Raw genomic sequence first — 23,405 nt, 5'->3', positions numbered from 1 at the left:
GAACTAAGGAAACTGGAAGATGAAATATCAAAGGAAACCAAAAACCTAATCATGAAAAACTAGAACAGACAGAAGAGGACAGCACCGAAGAGCTTTTAAACAGAGACATAAATTAACCTTTAATGCTAGAGGTAAGTCACCTTGAAATAAAGGTAAGTAAGTCCCTAATACGAGAAATAGGGTACCTCAAAATAGAGGTGAAAAAAAAACATTTAATGCTAGAAATAAGGCACCTCAAAATAGAAGTAAAAAAACCGTTAATGCTAGAAATAGGACACACAAAAATAGATGGTAAAAAAAACCCTTAATGCTATAAATAGGGCACAAAAAAGAGGTAAAAAAAAGGTCCTAATGCTATAAATAAGGCACCTAAAAATAGAGGAAAAAGTGTCTCTAATGCTACAAGTAATGGACCTCAAAATCGAGGTAAAAAAAGCCCCTAATGCTATAAATAAGGCTCCAAAAATAGAGGTCGAAGAGCCTCTAATGCTAAAAGTAAGGCACCTCAAAATCGAGGTAAAAAAGCCCTTAATGCTATCAATAAGGCACCTAAAAAGAGAGGTCAAAGAGCCTCTAATGCTAAAAGTAAGGCACCTCAAAATCGAGGTCAAAAAGCCCCTAATGCTATAAATAAGGCACCTAAAAAGAGAGGTCAAAGAGCTTCTAATGATAGAAGTGAAGCACCTCAAAATCGAGGTCAAAAAGCCCTTAATGCTATAAATAAGGCATCTAAAAAGAGAGGGCAAAGAGCCTCTAATGCTAGAAGTAATGCACCTCAAAATCGAGGTCAAAAAGCCCTTAATGCTATAAATAAGGCACCTAAAAAGAGAGGTCAAAGAGCCTCTAATGCTAGAAGTGAGGCACCTCAAAATCGAGGTAAAAAAGCCCTTAATGCTATCAATAAGGCACCTAAAAAGAGAGGTCAAAGAGCCTCTAATGCTAAAAGTAAGGCACCTCAAAATCGAGGTCAAAAAGCCCCTAATGCTATAAATAAGGCACCTAAAAAGAGAGGTCAAAGAGCTTCTAATGATAGAAGTGAAGCACCTCAAAATCGAGGTCAAAAAGCCCCTAATGCTATAAATAAGGCACCTAAAAAGAGAGGTCAAAGAGCCTCTAATGCTAGAAGTGAGGCACATCAAAATCGAGGTCAAAAAGCCCTTAATGCTATAAATAAGGCACCTAAAAAGAGAGGTCAAAGAGCCTCTAATGCTAGAAGTGAGGCACCTCAAAATCGAGGTCAAAAAGCCCCTAATGCTATAAATAAGGCACCTAAAAAGAGAGGTCAAAGCGCCTTTAATGCTACAAGTGAGGCACCTCAAAGTCGAGGTCAAAAAGCCCCTAATGCTATAAATAAGGCTCCAAAAATAGAGGTCGAAGAGCCTCTAATGCTAAAAGTAAGGCACCTCAAAATAGAAGTAAAAAAGCCCTTAATGCTATAAATAAGGCACCTAAAAAGAGAGGTCAAAGAGCCTCTAATGCTAAAAGTAAGGCACCTCAAAATCGAGGTAAAAAAGCCCCTAATGCTATAAATAAGGCACCTAAAAAGAGAGGTCAAAGAGCTTCTAATGCTAGAAGTGAAGCACATCAAAATCGATGTCAAAAAGCCCCTAATGCTATAAATAAGGCACCTAAAAAGAGAGGGCAAAGAGCCTCTAATGCTAGAAGTAATGCACCTCAAAATCGAGGTCAAAAAGCCCCTAATGCTATAAATAAGGCACCTAAAAAGAGAGGTCAAAGAGCCTCTAATGCTAGAAGTGAGGCACATCAAAATCGAGGTCAAAAAGCCCTTAATGCTATAAATAAGGCACCTAAAAAGAGAGGTCAAAGAGCCTCTAATGCTAGAAGTGAGGCACCTCAAAATCGAGGTCAAAAAGCCCCTAATGCTATAAATAAGGCACCTAAAAAGAGAGGTCAAAGCGCCTCTAATGCTACAAGTGAGGCACCTCAAAATCGAGGTAAAAAAGCCCCTAATGCTATAAATAAGGCACCTAAAAAGAGAGGTCAAAGAGCTTCTAATGCTAGAAGTGAAGCACCTCAAAATCGAGGCCAAAAAGCCCCTAATGCTATAAATAAGGCACCTAAAAAGAGAGGTCAAAGAGCCTCTAATGCTAGAAGTGAGGCACCTCAAAATCGAGGTCAAAAAGCCCTTAATGCTATAAATAAGGCACCTAAAAAGAGAGATCAAAGCGCCTCTAATGCTAAAAGTAATGCACCTCAAAATCGAGGTCAAAAAGCCCCTAATGCTATAAATAAGGCACCTAAAAAGAGAGGTCAAAGCGCCTCTAATGCTAGAAGTAATGCACCTCAAAATCGAGGTCAAAAAGCCCTTAATGCTATAAATAAGGCACCTAAAAAGAGAGGTCAAAGAGCGTCTAATGCTGAAAGTAATGCACCTCAAAATCGAGGTCAAAGATCCCCTAATGCTATAAATAAGGCACCTAAGAAGAGAGGTCAAAGAGCCTCTAATGCTAAAAGTAAGGCACCTCAAAATCGAGGTAAAAAAGCCCCTTAATGAGATTGGTGTTACTCTGGACATAAGTCATGGTATGACAATGAAACAGTCTCCAATAGATTTAGTAGATTTGAGAACAAAGCCCTCAGAAGGATATTGGGAGCTAAATGGCAGGACAGGATTAGAAATGAAACTATAAGAGAGATTACTCGAGTGTCATATGTGGATGAGATCATGATGAGGGGTAGATGGAGATGATTGTGCATGCTCTTCGCACTCCCCAAGAGAGATTAGTTTACCAAACGTTCAGCTAGTAACTATAAGGGTTGGAAGACCCAGGCGGACAGGGCTGAGGACTATGAAGTGTGAAGTAGGAGATGATGAATGGAGAAGTATTGAATTAATAGCTCAAGATAGAGACGACTGGCGAAATCTAACCGAGGCCCTTTGCGTCAATAGGCGTAGGAAGAGATGATGATTTTAAAGACAATAACACCATTAAAATAAATCGTTCAGATTTAAGCTATAAAAAGAGAACTATGTCAGCCTTTTCAACATAAAAAATTCGCCGCAACTTTGAACTTTCAAAGTTCTTCTATCGAATTATTTGAAGTAAAACCCCCAATTAGCCTCCAGGGTGAATAATGACTTTGGAACAAGCACGGGACATGCAAGACACCTGTGGCACCAAGAGTGCCATTTAGACGTCGTTTGCTTTCCCATATTAACACCTGCTCTTAAAAGCCCACCTGTTAAACCTCGTCCATTGCTAATGAAGGTTGTGCTTCCCCATTGGAAGCTTCCCTACCTGGTTCGAGTTCCGCTCAAATTCGATCATTTCTTTAGCGTCTGCAACCACACCATCTTTGAGCTAAAGCATGTGGAATTTGGAGGACCCTACAGGTGTACCTTCTGGGTCATCAGCACCCATTACCTGGCCTTCTCTGGTCCTAGCTTGGGTGGAGAGGGGGCTTGGGTGCTGATCATATAATATATGGTCAGTCCCTGGGGCATTGTCCTGCTTACTATGGTATCGTCACTGTCCCTTGCCTCTGCCATTCATGAGCGACCTTTAAACTAAAACATTTCGTGACACTTCCCGCATTTTCCTGGTTGACAAATGATGCACAATATATCCACAAAAGGTGTGACGTCATTCCTAGAAAATGTGTCACTATTCATTCACAGTTTGAATGATCCTGCTGTTCTAACTAAGGTAGTTGCTTAGCTAGTAATCTATCCCCTACATAATAAAGAACAGGTCCTGCTTCCTCAATTCCTTTGGGAAATAGTATCGTTGACTTATCAAAGAAACCAAAGTGGATTTAATTTATAAATTGGTAGATTATAGATTATTTTATAAACTGGTGCCATTGAGCTCTGAAGGGTCTCCCAGGCCCCAGGTCCCTTCCTTCAGTCCTAAAATTTATAAATTAAATCCACTTTGGTTTCTTTGATAAGTCAACGATACTATTTCCCAAAGGAATTGAGGAAGCAGCTCACTCCCAATGGCTTTCCCTGATAAAATCACATCTTGATCAGTTAAAAAACCAAGGCGGGAAGAAAGGTCCGTTACAAAAATGTCCATTTCGCTTTAGGTAGATTTTCAAAGAAAATGTCCGACTATTGACTTGAACTACAGTTATATTGTCTAGTGGAAAACTGGAAACAACAGATTCATGATCCATAATGTCTGCGTAGACCTAGTTATTATGCAGAAATATTGTTAGGGTTTTTATTCAAATTAATAAGCGTATTCTCGTTTCATTTATTTTCTTATTACAGAAGCAGCTTCAGTAACGAGGATTAATTCAATTGGTATTTGAATTATATGAAATTTGGGGCATTCTTCCTTTATATAAGAAATGCTAAACCTCTTTTAGAGATACATGCCTTTAAGCTTCTTAATAGGCACAAATATTGAAATCTTAAGAATATTGAAGTTTTTTATCGTTTTTCTGATCCCGAGGTCGATAAGAGAATCCAGAGTTTAATGTATTAAAATATATGGCTTATTTGAAATATGAAAAACACGTTTAAATGTACAAAATTTATCATATATATATATATATATATATATATATATATATATATATATATATATATATATATATATATATATATAAATATATATATATATAAATATATATATATATATATATATATATATATATATATATATATATATATATATATATATATATATATATATATATATATAGCCAGACCTGTTCTTCATTATGTAGGGGATAGATTACTAGCTAAGCAACTACCTTAGTTAGAACAGCAGGATCATTCAAACTGTGAATGAATAGTGACACATTTTCTAGGAATGACGTCACACCTTTTGTGGATATATTGTGCATCATTTGTCAACCAGGAAAATGCGGGAAGTGTCACGAAATGTTTTAGTTTAAAGGTCGCTCATGAATGGCAGAGGCAAGGGACAGTGACGATACCATAGTAAGCAGGACAATGCCCCAGGGACTGACCATATATTATATGATCAGCACCCAAGCCCCCTCTCCACCCAAGCTAGGACCAGAGAAGGCCAGGTAATGGGTGCTGATGACTCAGAAGGTACACCTGTAGGGTCCTCCAAATTCCACATGCTTTAGCTCAAAGATGGTGTGGTTGCAGACGCTAAAGAAATGATCGAATTTGAGCGGAACTCGAACCAGGTAGGGAAGCTTCCAATGGGGAAGCACAACCTTCATTAGCAATGGACGAGGTTTAACAGGTGGGCTTTTAAGAGCAGGTGTTAATATGGGAAAGCAAACGACGTCTAAATGGCACTCTTGGTGCCACAGGTGTCTTGCATGTCCCGTGCTTGTTCCAAAGTCATTATTCACCCTGGAGGCTAATTGGGGGTTTTACTTCAAATAATTCGATAGAAGAACTTTGAAAGTTCAAAGTTGCGGCGAATTTTTTATGTTGAAAAGGCTGACATAGTTCTCTTTTTATAGCTTAAATCTGAACGATTTATTTTAATGGTGTTATTGTCTTTAAAATCATCATCTCTTCCTACGCCTATTGACGCAAAGGGCCTCGGTTAGATTTCGCCAGTCGTCTCTATCTTGAGCTATTAATTCAATACTTCTCCATTCATCATCTCCTACTTCACACTTCATAGTCCTCAGCCCTGTACGCCTGGGTCTTCCAACCCTTTTAGTTCCTAGCTGAACGTTTGGTAAACTAATCTCTCTTGGGGAGTGCGAAGAGCATGCACAATCATCTCCATCTACCCCTCATCATGATCTCATCCACATATGACACTCGAGTAATCTCTCTTATAGTTTCATTTCTAATCCTGTCCTGCCATTTAGCTCCCAATATCCTTCTGAGGGCTTTGTTCTCAAATCTACTAAATCTATTGGAGACTGTTTCATTGTCATACCATGACTTATGTCCAGAGTAACACCAATCTCATTAAGGGGCTTTTTTACCTCGATTTTGAGGTGCCTTACTTTTAGCATTAGAGGCTCTTTGACCTCTCTTCTTAGGTGCCTTATTTATAGCATTAGGGGCTCTTTGACCTCGATTTTGAGGTGCATTACTTTCAGCATTAGACGCTCTTTGACCTCTCTTTTTAGGTGCCTTATTTATAGCATTAAGGGCTTTTTGACCTCGATTTTGAGGTGCATTACTTCTAGCATTAGAGGCGCTTTGACCTCTCTTTTTAGGTGCCTTATTTATAGCATTAGGGGCTTTTTGACCTCGATTTTGAGGTGCATTACTTTTAGCATTAGAGGCGCTTTGATCTCTCTTTTTAGGTGCCTTATTTATAGCATTAAGGGCTTTTTGACCTCGATTTTGAGGTGCCTCACTTCTAGCATTAGAGGCTCTTTGACCTCTCTTTTTAGGTGCCTTATTTATAGCATTAGGGGCTTTTTGGCCTCGATTTTGAGGTGCTTCACTTCTATCATTAGAAGCTCTTTGACCTCTCTTTTTAGGTGCCTTATTTATAGCATTAGGGGCTTTTTGACCTCGATTTTGAGGTGCCTCACTTGTAGCATTAGAGGCGCTTTGACCTCTCTTTTTAGGTGCCTTATTTATAGCATTAAGGGCTTTTTGACCTCGATTTTGAGGTGCCTCACTTCTAGCATTAGAGGCTCTTTGACCTCTCTTTTAAGGTGCCTTATTTATAGCATTAAGGGCTTTTTGACCTCGATTTTGATGTGCCTCACTTCTAGCATTAGAGGCTCTTTGACCTCTCTTTTTAGGTGCCTTATTTATAGCATTAGGGGCTTTTTGACCTCGATTTTGAGTTGCATTACTTCTAGCATTAGAGGCTCTTTGCCCTCTCTTTTTAGATGCCTTATTTATAGCATTAGGGGCTTTTTGACCTCGATTTTGATGTGCTTCACTTCTAGCATTAGAAGCTCTTTGACCTCTCTTTTTAGGTGCCTTATTTATAGCATTAGGGGCTTTTTGACCTCGATTTTGAGGTGCCTTACTTTTAGCATTAGAGGCTCTTTGACCTCTCTTTTTAGGTGCCTTATTTATAGCATTAAGGGCTTTTTTACCTCGATTTTGAGGTGCCTTACTTTTAGCATTAGAGGCTCTTTGCCCTCTCTTTTTAGATGCCTTATTTATAGCATTAGGGGCTTTTTGACCTCGATTTTGATGTGCTTCACTTCTAGCATTAGAAGCTCTTTGACCTCTCTTTTTAGGTGCCTTATTTATAGCATTAGGGGCTTTTTGACCTCGATTTTGATGTGCCTCACTTGTAGCATTAAAGGCGCTTTGACCTCTCTTTTTAGGTGCCTTATTTATAGCATTAGGGGCTTTTTGACCTCGATTTTGAGGTGCCTCACTTCTAGCATTAGAGGCTCTTTGACCTCTCTTTTTAGGTGCCTTATTTATAGCATTAAGGGCTTTTTGACCTCGATTTTGATGTGCCTCACTTCTAGCATTAGAGGCTCTTTGACCTCTCTTTTTAGGTGCCTTATTTATAGCATTAGGGGCTTTTTGACCTCGATTTTGAGGTGCCTCACTTCTAGCATTAGAGGCTCTTTGCCCTCTCTTTTTAGATGCCTTATTTATAGCATTAAGGGCTTTTTGACCTCGATTTTGAGGTGCTTCACTTCTAGCATTAGAAGCTCTTTGACCTCTCTTTTTAGGTGCCTTATTTATAGCATTAGGGGCTTTTTGACCTCGATTTTGAGGTGCCTTACTTTTAGCATTAGAGGCTCTTTGACCTCTCTTTTTAGGTGCCTTATTGATAGCATTAAGGGCTTTTTTACCTCGATTTTGAGGTGCCTTACTTTTAGCATTAGAGGCTCTTCGACCTCTATTTTTGGAGCCTTATTTATAGCATTAGGGGCTTTTTTTACCTCGATTTTGAGGTCCATTACTTGTAGCATTATAGACACTTTTTCCTCTATTTTTAGGTGCCTTATTTATAGCATTAGGACCTTTTTTTACCTCTTTTTTGTGCCCTATTTCTAGCATTAAGGTTTTTTTTACCATCTATTTTTGTGTGTCCTATTTCTAGCATTAACGGTTTTCTTACTTCTATTTTGAGGTGCCTTATTTCTAGCATTAAATGTTTTTTTCACCTCTATTTTGAGGTACCCTATTTCTCGTATTAGGGACTTACTTACCTTTATTTCAAGGTGACTTACCTCTAGCATTAAAGGTTAATTTATGTCTCTGTTTAAAAGCTCTTCGGTGCTGTCCTCTTCTGTCTGTTCTAGTTTTTCATGATTAGGTTTTTGGTTTCCTTTGATATTTCATCTTCCAGTTTCCTTAGTTCGTCAGTTTCCTTCCTGATTTCATCGTATTCTTTTCTAGTTCGTCAGTTGCCTTCTAGATTTCAAGAGAGATTTCAGTGCCGTGTGTCTTCATTTCGTCAGATTCCTCAGAGAAATCGATGGCATCCATGTCTTTGTCCATCAGGGCGATGGGTAAAGACAGGAATGCTATATATTTTCTCTGCATACGTCATCACGCTAAAGCAAACGATGAGCAACACAATATATTTACCAATATGATCTGGATATGTCCCGAGACACCACTAAATTTATGAATATTACAAAAGTTACCAAAGCATATAACTGTATCAGGATATTATTCACCATGAGGTGAACCTATCACAGATGAAGTTTGGTGAACTTCAAGCACAATAAGACCATTCTTTGTTACCTCCAATTTAATCCCAAATTTTTACAGCAGGTATAACCGCGTATCTGCTAGTGTATCTGCTAGTGTATCTGCTAGTGTATCTGCTAGTGTATCTGCTAGAAACTGTATCAGAAATATAGTGATAGCTGTGCAGCATATTACTTACTGTGTAATTGATCCCAAATGTTGCATCTTGACAAACTAGGTATATATATGCCAACATGCATAGCTTTACTTGAATAATTTTCTACTGTTCAGAGCAAACTATAATCTTGTCTATCATCGCTAATTTAGACTCTGGGATTGATGTGATCTTCAGATGAAATACTTAATTTATTTTCTTTAAGCAACAAGTTTCGTTTATTGTTATTGTGGTTCAAACAACATTTGTTAAATAAGAATGCACTGACACAGTGGGTCATTCCTGTCTTGTTTGTTTCACAAAAAGTCAGTATTATCCAATTTCCGCTTTACAAGCACTTTTGGGATAATATCTATCATCAATATAAGGCAAGGGACCTTATTTATATGACTGGTGTCCAAGATCTCTCTTCGTCCAAGTTAGGCAATGGCTGCTGAGAGTTCAATAGGTAGAATTAAGGTAAAGTTATCTGGTTTCAGTTCCAGTTTCATCATAATAAATGCTCAGCAGAATGTCAGCTGGGCTATCCCAGCCCCCACTGTGGTGCCCAGCCACAGCAGTGGCCTCCCCAGTAAACAGCTTAAACTCACGGTCCTGGGCTGGGATCAATCGGCTGCGTGCGAATGCAGGGCGAACACGTTACCACTGTACTATCCTACTGGCTATTACAGTAGTAGCCCTCTAGTCTCCTCTAAGTCCCATATGCCTACCTAACGACGACCTACGAATCATTGAAAAAGTTCTTTGTCTTATAACTGATGTGTGTAACTGGCCATTCCCGTGTTCTTTTTAGCTGTTGCTGATCTTAGGTTTGGTGCCTCTATTCGATTACACAATAATTCAAGCGTTTCAAGTGCAAAGGTAAAATGTTTTCCTAATAAAAAATTGCCAATACTTAAGCCATTTTAACAGTAAAGAATATTCACACGATAAAAGAATTTCCGTCATTTATATGTAAAATATCCAAAGGGTATCTCCAAATTCATTCTCAACTAATTTGCAAAGACTTTTTCTTTCAAATACATTATATGTTCTAATTCCCAATAATCGAAAATATAAATTTTAACGAGAGTTGATAACAAAGTCAACTAAATGGCATATGGTTTCGTGTACACGTCTGCAGGAATGAAATCAAAGACTAAATAATTAATTAATTTTTTATGTACTTTTAATTCTACTTTAAGGCTATACCGTTACCTCCATATACGATTTGAAGCAAATAAGGTGATAATTAGCCATAGCTCCCGCAATGTTGTTTTTCTAAAACCAAAGGAAAAAAGTTGTCATCCTAATTTTCAATGGCACACTTTCTAATGTTATCATCACAACGCTGATGTGGACACTTTTATAAGTAGCTCAAGTTTCTTTTCCTGTATTCTACACTTTCCAGAATATATATTTTTATATTCATGCAATGTTGCAGTATTAGATAGAATTTTTTTCTTATCCATGTGTTTGAGTATTAATATTTTTTTGGTATTTGATATGCTAGAGTGGTATTTGCAATATTTAGCATATCACTATTGTCATTATTACTATCCCTAGTTGGAGGAGAAGGGTGCTATAAATCAAAGGGATCCAACTGGGAAAAATAGCTTGGTGAGGAAAAGAAATGAGGGAATAAATAAACCATATGAGAGGAAATGAACAATTGAAATATAATGATGTACGAATACTAACAACATTAAAACAGATCATTCATATATGAACTATCAAAAGAGATTTATATCAACCTGTTCAACATACAGACATTTCCTGAAAATTTTAACTTTTGAAGTTATACCGATTCAACTAGCAGATTAGGAAGACCATTCCACAACTTGGTCACAGCTGGAATGAAACTCTAGAATACTGTGTAGTAATTAGCTTCATGATGGAGAAATCATGACTATTGAATTAACTGCATACCTAGTATTACGAACAGGATGGTACTGTCTGGGAAGATCTGAATATAAACGATCGTGAGAATTATGAAAAATCTTACGCCACATGCATAACAAACTAATTGAATGATGTTGCCAGAAATTTATATCTACCACGTGAATAAGAAATTCTATAGACCGTGAGTTCCTGTCCAACAACTTCAGAGGAAAATCAGCAGCTAAAGACCAGACAGGTGAACAATATGATCTGAAAGCGTTTGATAATTTGCAAAAATCATATTTGGTAACATTATTACCTACTAAAGATTTTCTCTTAATTAAAAAAGAATAATAATGTTGATAATAGAATCATGTGTCTTTCGTAAAGTTTCTGTTGTGAGAAATCCTCGTGAGAGTGATCGCATTCCATGGGTCAGGTGATCCCTGAGAAGATATTTCAAGTGTGAGAAAACTTTCAAGACTCAAACGTTGATACCAGTTTCTGAAGATGATGCCAGGGATACTCTGCCCTATATAAAAGGACTGCTCCACTCCATTTCATCAAGTTGCCTACTGACTTTTCCCCGATGATGAAGGTAAGCTACAAATATAGATAATTATATTTAAATATATATATATATATATATATATATATATATATATATACGCATATATACACAGATATATATACATATATATATATATATATATATATATATATATATATATATATATATATATATATATATATAGTATATATGTATATATGTATATATATATATATATATATATGTATATATATATATATATATATATATATATATATATATGTATATATATATATATATATATATGCGTATATATATATATATATATATATATATATACAGTTATATATATATATATATATATATATATATATATATATATATATCTGTGTGTATTAGTGTCTGTGTAAATATAGGAAAATGAATTGATGACTAAAAACTGTCAAGTTTAGTTGATAACTAAAGCAAACGTTTCGGTGCAAAGTTGAATTGCTAAGGCTATAAATTATAAAGATATACAAATAAAATTAACTTCAATGTTATAAGCCATGAACAAAAATTAACTTACACATTCACAAACATAATAGCTGATTTTTTCCCTAATTGTGTAAAATTGTATTCCTAAATTCTAAATTTTGTTTTTTATAATATAGATATATGTCTTTGTCTGAAAGATATTAGTACCATTCGCAGCCTTACTTTAGCCAAGGCAATGTATGTATATAAATTCAAACAAGTATACTCCTGATGTCAATAATTCACTGACTTGCCATTTCTATTATCTTTTCATCATATAAAAGGACATATATCATAAAATTAAGAGTATAACCCTAAAGGTATGAACAGATAAACCTTCAGGAATCTAATTGTCATACAGCCTCTTCTGGCGGTGCTGGTGTTGGTTAGTGTGGCTTCTGGCCAGGATGGATCCTACATCCTGGACTCTCGAGGTGTTGAGGCTCAGCAAGGACTCCTTCCCTCACGACACCTTTACGATAACTACGAAGCCTTCTCAGACGCCTTTAGGCAACGTTCTCAGCAGATGGCCACAGAATACAGCTTAGACCAAACTATTTACAATGATCCGGTAAGTATCAAACATTGAAGCCTATGAAAATAGCATCTGCATTCAAGATAAAGAAATAACTATGTTTTAGACCACTGTGATATGAAGTAACTGAATTTGTATTACTTATAGAATCCCGAGTATACCTGGGCCTATGCCGTCGACGCCAAGTCCACTGGAGACATGAAATCCGCAAGGGAAGAGCGTCGGGGTGACGTTGTTGTGGGACAGTATTCGGTTGTGGACCCTGATGGAACTCTGCGCACAGTCGATTACTCAGTTGCTCCTGGCACTGGATTCCAAGCCACCGTCTCTAAGGAAAGAGCTGATGACCTTTCCAGCAGCCCAGTCAAATACCATCGGGAAATTCAGCATTCCCAGAGTGATGGTAAACAAACCAATAGATATCAGCAACAGCCACAGCAGTCCTTTAGGAATCAAATTGAAGAGACTAGGTCCTTGAATCATCAAACCTATTCTAATGACTTTGCAAACCAAGGAAACAGTCGGAGTGATTACCAAAACCAGTTCCAGAACCACCAATATCAATATGAAAATGAAGGACGTTTCTATAACCAACAGTCTAACAGAAATCAAATCCAAAATCAACAATACAACAGACAAAGTTCCCAAAACCAAAACGAAAATAATGTTAATTTTAAAAAGAATAATGACAATTACATCGCCAATCAACGTTATGGATACACCAGAAATGACTTCAATAATAATCAATACAATTCCCAAAGAAGTCTGTATTCCAGAGATGGCCAGAACTCTCAGTCTTATGCACGCGTAAATGGAAATACAAACAGGCAAAATTACAATCAATACAATTCCAATTACAATAACCAACAAGCTCAATTCCGGGGACGTGAAAACTACAACCAGTACCAGCAAAACAGAGACTCCAAAACATACACCTCAGATCAGTTCAGGAGGAACTATTACAATACACAGCAGGAACAAAGTAGAAAATATAATCCCAACACCCAGTCCAGAGACAGCCAATACAACCAAAATCAGTATGATAATCAGTATTACCAAATCCAGCAAAGGAACAATGAGAGACAACAGTACAATGAAACTATCTTGGGTAGGAACTTGAGCTACAATAGCCCTAATTACTATCAGGGAAAACAATATAACCAAGGTAATCCATCTCGGAGGTCACAGCACCGCGGAGAGGGTCAATACAGAGGTAATCGTTACTCCAAAAATCATCAAAGTCGCCTGACCAATCAATACTCGGGACAGAACTCCCAGTTCTACTCACATCAAAGATTCCAGAATCAAAACCAAAACACGAAAAGGAATTACTCCCCGATTAGTGTTGTTCTTGCTTGAAGGAACTGACTGAGTGGCTATTGGAAAGGACTCTATTATAATAGAATTAGTAGATTTTATTAGAAAACTCCCAACTCCTTTTATTAAATAACTAGCGTATGTAAATACAAAAAAAAAAAAAAAAGATATTTAGTAACATCAAGTTCACGGCTTTTAATTTATCTAACTTTCTTTAGTTCTATTCTAATTTATCGCTGTTTCTTTTAAAAACAGAACAAAATGTTATCTCTAGCAATTCTGTAATACTGGCGCGCTAATAATTTTATAATAAAGGTACAATTAATTAAAACAGATACTCTCTGATTTTCCTTCGAAATGATTTTATTTTTCTTCATATATCCATTAGCTTTGACAAATGATATCCACATTGAAAAAGACTTTGGTTTATTTATATAAAATGTTGAGAATAAACTGACCTTTATAAAACTAGACAGAAATAACAAACATGTTTATTAAAATTTTAGAAGGAAACCGGATGCTCAAAGAGAAGACAGAACCTTAATGTTAATGGTATTTTGAGCATCCCTGTGAGTGAGCCTATTGTTAGCTTTATTATTCGAATCTCCCATAATGAATCAATATATGATGAATATCAATATAATATCGTGTTTATATATACATATACATACATACAAATATATATATATATATATATATATATATATATATATATATATATATATATATATATATATATATATATATATATATATATATTGTTACAATGAAAACGTATAATCAGTGTCTTCATGAAATCTCTAAAAATTTCAGAGATTACCTGTAATCACTGTGAGGGTTAGTGATTACAAGTAATCACTGAAAATTCCAGTGATTATATGAAATCACTGGAATATTAGACGATCTCTTATATAAACTCACTGTTGATTTTTCAGGGAAAATGTGTAATATTTTTTTCCCTAATATAACATTTTCTATTTTCTTAAATGGTCTTGTGATATAAGGAAATCAATGTAAGTTTATTTTTATCGATGAGTAGCTAAATAGCCAGTCGTAATGACCATGGGAGTATATTGTCATCCCTGTGCTTCTAGTAAGCTGAGTAGTTAAGTAGCTCAAGGTGTCGTCGTTCACCCTATTTTGACTCATGATTTTGCATCCCTTGCATAATTTGATCTCATAATCATATATTCCATGAGTTGGAATTCTTACAAATGGGTCATGGTTTATCAAGGTCATTCAACCAAATTTGTTGTTCTTTATGCATTGATATCAAAGCAAGCAGCCTAAATATCGTATCAGGTACTAGAGATTCTTCTTCTCTTCAGAGCTCCATCCACATGTTAAGCGATAGTATTATTATTATTATTATTATTATTATTACTTGCTAAGCTACAACACTAGTTAGAAAAGCAAGATGCTATAAGGCCAGGAGCCCCAACAGGGAAAATAGCCCAGTGAGGAAAGGAAACAAGGAAAAATAATATATTTTAAGAACAATGCCATTTAAAAAAAATATTTCCTATATAAACTATGAAAAATTTACAAAACAAGTGGAAGAGAAATAAGATAGAATAGTGTGCCCGAGTGTACCCTCAAGCAAGAGGTCTCTGACCCAAGACAGTGGAAGACCATGATACAGAGGCTATGGCACTACCCAAGACTAGAGAACAACGGTTTGATTTTGGAGTGTCCTTCTCCAAGAAGAGCTGCTTACTATACTGTAGCTAAATAGTCCCTCCTATTGATTTCAGGGGTGAAATTAATACCGAGCTGAAAACCATATGAGCATGGCCGGTTATAGTCCATTGAAAGCCATGCCACCCACTATACCTGGGATCTGTAGAACACAACATTGATATCATCAAGAAACTGCTTGTTGCCTGGATGGCAGACAACGATACTAAACGCCAGCTTATATGCCGGTATTAATCTGGCACAATACACAGCGATGATTGGCTGTGTTGTCGAAGTTTGATTGGCTTCTTCCACTATTCCTAAGATTGCAACCCTGAATATATGAGAAGAAGTAAATGAAATTAGGACTACTTGTAAGTAATTAAAGTACACTGAAATTGTATACCATATACACTGTAATTCATGTGAATATTTTAAATCTGGTAAAAAGATACAGCTCTTGAAAAGGGAGTTGAACAACATAAGAAAAGAGAAAGAAATGGTCAAAATAACAACACAATGTTTGTTCGTGATAGAGATCGAGATCATACTATTAGTTGGTCATGTGCAAAGAATTTTATTCATTCCAATAACATATTAGAAAGAAACGTCATCGAGTCTGACAACCCTGGACCATCCAGTTTATTGCTACGGAATCGTCCAGGACCACCCAGGATAGCCAAGGACTAGGCTTCTACTCCGGACGTCCAGGTAGGCTACACCCTGAATATTTTTGACATGCAAAAACATCCAGGGTGACTTCCCGGAAAATCAGAGATCTTCCCAGACTGCAAAGAACTATTAATGACTGTCAAGGAGCCCCTACAGCTTTCTCCCAGGATCGCCTGGGGTCAGGTCCTGAACGGTCCGTGACAATCCGGGAGGTCAGTGTTACTGTATCAGGAAATAGGTACCTGATGTAATTTTGCTGATATTAACCATTATGATCTGAACTTTCGTACATATGTATATAACATTGTATATGCATATATATATATATATATATATATATATATATATATATAAATATATATATATATATATATATATATATATATATATATATATATATACATATACACACACACACATATATATATATATATATATATATATATATATATATATATATATATATATACACACACATATATATATGTATATATATACATATATATATATATATATATATATATATATATATATATATATATATATATATATATATATATGTGTGTGTGTGTGTATTCATATGTGTGTGTCTGTGTACAGGTATTTATAAGGGTAAATATACATCCTCATATATATATATAACCATACAAGTGTTTATACATAGTTATGTGTATATATCTGGATATACAAGGCTATGAAAAATTCTTCAAGATAAACTCGTATTAGTATAAAGAAATTGTTTGTAACCATCTGAAGGTCTAGAAAAGAGAAAAAACAACTGGACATCTGACCGGACCCTTTAATGATCCCACTTGGCTAATGGGATATGAACACCTCCCTAGAAGGCCCAGACGTTTTGTCTCGGAAATATAGGTGGTGTATTTCTTTGGTGATTCGTTCGATAAATGTTTGTATTTATGTTCGTACTTATCTTGTACCATATACTGTATATTATGAAATTCGTTATCAATTCATTTTTAAACCTTAATGGCATCGAAATAGAAACAATAGCATGGCAAGAAAAAATATATTAAAAAAAAAGTCCCCGACCCACCAACCTTAATCACAACTTTCCGGTTAATCTGTCAAAAAAAAAGAAGAAAAAAAAAAAAAACTCTTTGATCAAAATATGAAGTTTGCCTTGGGTTGCCGTTTAGATTTCTCATATCATCGAGACTGGTAATTAGTGTGTAAAAATTAAGAAGGGAGTCTGTAATCTAGAGTAATTCAGTGACATATCAGGCTAGGAAGTAATTATGATTAAAGGTATTATATACGGCTATAAAAAATACAGTTATTTCAAATTGCCTTAAAAGATTCAACAAAACCATTGCTAAGTTAAAGGGATGGAAATACTAAATTCATAAAAGATAACTGGTAATCTTAGACAAAATTCAGAATTATTAAATAAAAAGGGAAAAACTCTTCTGTGATGATAATACACATAAAGAATTAGGGAAAATCTCGTTGATACTATAAACGGCAGCCACAACAAAAAAGTGAAAGAATTATTGAGAGGGGATGAAAATCTGATGTAAAAATATTTTGTACATTATCACTAATGCTACCATATATTTATGGGACTATTAAAAACCTCAAGCCAAGCTATCGTGTTGGGACAATAATTAATTAGTTCTGTATTTTCAGCATCATACAGCTCACATAAATACCTAGTTAACATCCATAATCGTCCTGTTAGCACCATATCAGAATCAGACAGATGAAACAATGTAGACTTGATTAACAAATAATGTGCAGATTAATGTTATATTGATGCTACATGACTATTTATTAAAATAAATTTCCACGTTATGTTGGAATTTCAATATGATTCCTTAGAGGGCATAGAATCTAATCTACCATTTTCTAATGATACGAAAACAGAATTAATCAATCCGTGTATGAAATATTGTAAATTTTAATTGAAGCTGAAATTTTATTCATTAACATTTGGTATGTCCATTGGAAATCCCTTATTTCAAGTAATACGTAACATATACATTGATTCTTTCTGAAACCAGATTAATAAATCATATTATTTCTAATGATATGAAATACTTCCTCTAAATTAATGATACCATATGTGTGACCAGGAAATTAAAATTTAGATACCTTTTATGATAGATTGAATGTCTTGGTAAACTACCATCAATAAGATTTTAACATCAAACAGGTTATCATATATTTCCATACATTTATTCTAGCGATACACTCTTCGTACATCAAACAGGTTATCATATATTTCCAAATATTTATTCTAGCGATACACTCTTCGTACATCAAACAGGTTATCATATATTTCCATACATTTATTCTAGCGATACACACATCGTACATCTTCTAAGAATGACACAAATAGATCATTGGAATTTGTTCTCATAAATAAATAGATCATTGGAATTTTTTCTAAAAAATGATCAAGATGAGACTGGAACAGCTGACAACCAACACCTCGCATTAATCTCTTCAGAATCATGGTTTTAGCGTCCAACCACGATCGCTCAATTGCCTGTGTGTGTGCTCCTGTTGCTGGTGGTTCACTGTAGAATGTTGATATCGATGATATCTCTTTTAGGCCAAGGGAAAAACTGATTTAGGAGATCCATTTGCTTCCGTTTATAATGGCAGGTCACGTGGACAGGTCACGTTTTTGATGGATTTGGGCAGTTCACATGTTCGATGGTTAGGTGCGGGGCTCTGGGACGCTGGTCACGCGGTAGACCTCACCCTCCACCTGGGTAGGCGACATATGGTGGTAGACCTCACGCTATAGTAGCACCGATTTGAGATTGAGGGATGGAAGAGGAAGATTGAAGATTAAAGAAGAGCATCTCATGAAAAAAAAAATATTGACGATGTTTATGATAGAGTAACAAAAGTGATCGAGAGAAAAGACAATTCAGATTTTTAAGATATCAAGAATATGAAAAAGAAGCAAATTTTTTCCTTTTTTTATGTTAATGTTTTGATACTAATACTCTAGGAAAACTCTCTCTCTCTCTCTCTCTCTCTCTCTCTCTCTCTCTCTCTCTCTCTCTCTCTCTCTCTCTCTCTCTCTCTCCAATAAATATTACTCATAAGGTAGGAAAAAAATTGGAGGCTGCATCTGTCCCGTGACATCCTTCCCAACTATAATCCTCCTCTTTAGCGTCCTCCTCTAATCCTCACGGAACGCTTGTTCTACTCAATTATAAAGGATCTCGTCGACTCAACTAGCCAATTTGTTATTGGCAAGGACCTCATTGGTGTTGGGACAACCGGACGAGTAACAGTAAAGGCTCAGTTGGAACTTCCCGTTTCTGTCTTTTGGAGTTTACGAGATCTCGATGGAAAATAACAAGAGGAGGAATGTGGCCATGGCCACGACCATCATACCTACGGAGGCCTAGAGATGGAAATGGGACTGAAACAAACTCTATATTTAGCCCTTTGCGGCTCCTATGGTTCTGGATGCTTGAAGTTTCGTTGCTCGTATGAGGGGATGCGCTTGTAAGTGCTTGCACTCCCTCTACTTATATAAAGAATATTTTTTTTCTTAAATTTAGATTTCTTGTAATATGGAGCGGTTTCCTTAACTATAATACACACCATTCGTTTAATTAAGGGGGAACAAGTTGAGGTGGAAATTTCCACATCACTAACAGCATCATGAAGGCTCAACGGAAACATACGAAGTCCCTCAAAAGGGGCAGTAGTCTTCTTTTCATGTACATTCTCCATTTTTTTTTTTTTTTGAAAGATTTTTTTCTGCTAGTAAATTCAGAAAATGCCCTCTTCTTACAAAATTTTTAGATTAGGGCATAATTGCGTAGATATAAATGCATTCCACATTTGATAATTAATTATACCGTCACTTCATCTATAGCATCAACACTAGCAATGTCAATCTCTGTCTGATACTTTTTGTTTATCATCTTCACAACCGACATTCAACGGAAACAGCTTCTTTAATGAGGAACATAATTAGTAGAATGAAACTGAGATACTATCGTAGAGAGTTACTGGATCCTTTAACTGGTCAGATAGTACTACATTGGTTTCCCCTTCTGGTTACGGCTCATTTTTTCTTTGTCTACATATATTGTTATTATTATTATCATTATTACGTGCTAAGCTACAACCCTAGTTGGAAAAACAGGATGCTATAAGCCCAGGGGCTCCAGCAGGGAAAATAGCTCAGTGAGGAAAGGAAACAAGGATAAATAAAATATTTCAAGAGCAGTAACAACATTAACAAAAGTATATTCTATATACACTCTAAAAACTTTAACAAAACAAGAGGAAGAGAAATAAGACAGAATAGTGTGCCCGAGTGTAACTTCAAGCAAGAAAACTCTAACTCAAGACAGTGGAAAACCATGGTACAGAGGCTATGTAACTGCCCAAGATTAGAGAACAATTGTTTTGATTTTGGAGCGTCCTTCTCCAAGAAGAATTGCTTACCCTAGCTATAGTCTCTCTTCTACCCTTACCAAGAGGAAAACGGCCACTGAACAATTACAGTGTAGTAGTTAAACCCTTGGTCAAGAATTGTTAGGTAATCTCAGTGTTGTCCGGTGTATGAAGACAGAGGAGAATACAGTATGTAAAGATTAGGCCAGACTATTCGGTGTATGTGTAGACAAAGGGAAAATGAACCGTAACCAGAGAGAAGGATCGAATGTAATACTGTCTGGCTAGTCAAAGGAGCCCATAACTCTCTAGCGATAGTATTTAAAAGGGTGGCTGGTGCCCGACCAACCTACTACCTAAATAGTCTGGCGTATTCTTTGTACATTCTTCTCTTTCCTCATACACCTGACAACACTAAGATGATTGAAAAATTCTTTTGATTCAAGGGGTTAACTACTGGGCTGTCATTGTTCAGTGGGGTACTTTCCTCTTGGTATGGGTACAAGAGACTTTAGCTAAGGTAGGCAGCTCCTTTCGGAGAAGGACATTCCAAAATCAAACCACCGTTCTCTAGCCTTGGGTAGTGCCATAACCTGTACTGTATCACACAGTCTTCCACTGTCTTGGGTTAGAGTTTTCTTGCTTGAGGGTACACTCAATCACACTATTCTATCAAAATCCTTACTTCCTTTCCTTACTTGGCTATTTTCTCTGTTAGAGCCCTTGGGCTTATAACCTGGTTTTCCAAGTAGGATTGTAGCTCAGCTAGTAATGATAATGAACACCATGATAGGGAAGAAAAACCTGGAAAAGTAAACGTATTTTGATCAACCACATTGGTCTCCAGCGAAGGGAGGACGATGACACGTGTTTGTCGCGAAGAAGACGGCGGTGCTGACGTTTGATTCAACGCAAATGAGATGTGTCAGGAATTGTAAATGGTGCTGCCAAGTTCGACGATGTGTCGGCATTTCTTTGTACGTTTGACACAGGACGACTAATGTCCCAGGGGAAGAAAATTGATCTTATTCTCTTCAAGACATCGTTATCATTTGCATATAGATGACTAGGCTGTTTCCAGTAACATGATTTTATCCTACGTTGTGCGCACTTGCAAGTGGAAATACTCGTTTGGTGTTTCTGGTAATGTGATATTTCCATAAAGGATAAAAGAAACTTTTTAGTCTCTCTCTCTCTGACATAGAACAATAATTTTCTCTCTCTGACAACAAAATTTTAGCTCTCTCTCTCTCTCTCTCTCTCTCTCTCTGACATAGAAAAATAATTTTCTCTCTCTGACAACAAAATTTTAGCTCTCTCTCTCTCTCTCTCTCTCTCTCTCTCTGACATAGAAAAATAATTTTCTCTCTGACAACAAAATTTTAGCTCTCTCTCTCTCTCTCTCTCTCTCTCTCTCTCTATCTCTCTCTCTCTCTTTCTCTCTCTCTCTCTCTCTTTCAAAACAGGTATGGTTATTGAGAAATCTTACGAGTGTGCCGACAAAAAGAAAGTAATTTCAAGATGAATTCCTGGATAACGATTGACGGGGGAAAGGGGAAAAAAGTATTTTTTCCACTGAGAACCACCGAGTTAATTGCAGAGTTACCGCGAACAGCGTGTTTCATTATTTTGAGCCTTGGAGGGAAATTGAAGGAAACAGAAGTACAAAACCCTTAAGAGGCCCTTTTCACTCTTCGGAGTCATTCATCTACGGAGTATCGATGTATATAAAGTAACGTCATGACGCAGAATCCATCACACTCCTACCATCATCATTACTATTATTATTACTTTCTAAGCTACGACCCTAGTTGGAAAAGCAGGCTGCTATAAGCCCAGGGGCTCCAGCAGGGAAAATAGCCCAGTGAGGAAAGGAAAAAGGAAAATAAAATCTTTCAAGATGAGTAACAACATTAAAATAAATATCTTCTATATAAACGATAAAAACATTAACAAAACAAAGAGGAAGAGAAATACGATAGATTAGTGCGCTCAAGTGTACTCTCGAGCAAGAGAACTCTATCCCAAGACAGTGGTACAGAGGCTATCCAAGACTAGAGAACAATGGTTTGATTTTGGAGTGTTCTTCTAGAAAAGTTACTTACCATAGCTAAAGAGTCTCTTCTACCCTTACCAAGAGGAAAATGGACACTGAACAATTACACTGCAGTATAGATACAAAGATGTAACTTGTTCTTGCCACCAGAATGGTTCGAAAGTCATCGACGTTCACATCACTAGCGTAAAATATTAATTCAATTACGGCTATGTGGCTTGCCGAAACCACTGCTTTATCGTAAGTGAAATTGTCATATGGAATTCTTAGCTTGCTTTCATAAACTGTTTGTACAGGGTGATAATTCTCTTCGGAAGTGCTTGGTTGAGTTCCCATCACCAAACGAATAGAAGTCCAGTTTCCTACCATTAAGCCACAATGAATTAAAATATGCTGAAGCTTAACGCAACAACAACTTCCGTGCCATGGTCTTCCATTGTTTTGGGCTAGAGTTTACATCCAGGCACACTATTCTATCCATTTCCGTACTTTTATTCCTCACTGGGCTATTTTCCGTGTTAAAGCCCTTGGGCTTATAGCATCCTGCTATTCCCACTAGGGTTGTAGCTTAGCTAATAATAATAATAATAATAATAATAATAATAATAATAATAATAATAATAATAATAATCAATTTTGCTAATAGCTGAAATTATGGCATACTGCAAGGCATAAAAGCAGATCTTAGACACTTATCCAAATACATTAATGCCAGAAGATAAATTTACGTTTTGCGAGTAGGGTAATCATGTCTTTCATACCTTTTCACAAGTAAAAACAAACTGTCCTTACAAGACAGAAAAGAACATCTAAATGTACCTGGATAGAAGGAAATAACGGAAGGAATTTATAATGATGCATTGATAAAAAACATAAGAAGGAAGAAAACAATGAAATAGAGGATAGGAGAATGGAATAGAGGGGAGAGTTTGCCAGCTTCGAAAACTCCACACTAGGAACAGACCTCTTCTTCGTTCGTTGACCCGTTACTCTCTCTCTCTCTCTCTCTCTCTCTCTCTCTCTCTCTCCAAGGTGTGCCCCATGGGATAAGACCAGGGTCGCAAAACTTTCCTCCAGAAGAACCATCAAGAGAGTTGAGGGATAGTCTCG

General features: G+C 36.3%; 2 protein-coding genes across 3 annotated transcripts in view; one reads left to right on the top strand and one right to left on the bottom strand.

The window, feature by feature from the left end:
* Window positions 1-23,405, bottom strand: part of LOC137648542 (GATA zinc finger domain-containing protein 14-like) — a 471,854-nt gene that overhangs the window by 5,693 nt on the left and 442,756 nt on the right. The window lies entirely within an intron of this gene.
* Window positions 10,831-13,807, top strand: LOC137648541 (GATA zinc finger domain-containing protein 14-like). The gene is made up of 3 exons (XM_068381461.1): window positions 10,831-11,178; window positions 12,008-12,217; window positions 12,329-13,807. The coding sequence occupies exons 1-3, from the start codon at window positions 11,170-11,172 to the stop codon at window positions 13,538-13,540; spliced, it is 1,431 nt and encodes a 476-aa protein (XP_068237562.1). The 5' UTR covers window positions 10,831-11,169; the 3' UTR covers window positions 13,541-13,807.

The sequence above is a fragment of the Palaemon carinicauda genome, chromosome 10 (assembly GCF_036898095.1).
Source record: "Palaemon carinicauda isolate YSFRI2023 chromosome 10, ASM3689809v2, whole genome shotgun sequence".
In the NCBI taxonomy this organism is placed as follows: Eukaryota; Metazoa; Arthropoda; class Malacostraca; order Decapoda; family Palaemonidae; genus Palaemon; species Palaemon carinicauda.
The sequence above is the reverse complement of the archived record's forward strand: the minus strand, read 5'-3'. Positions and strand labels throughout refer to the sequence as shown.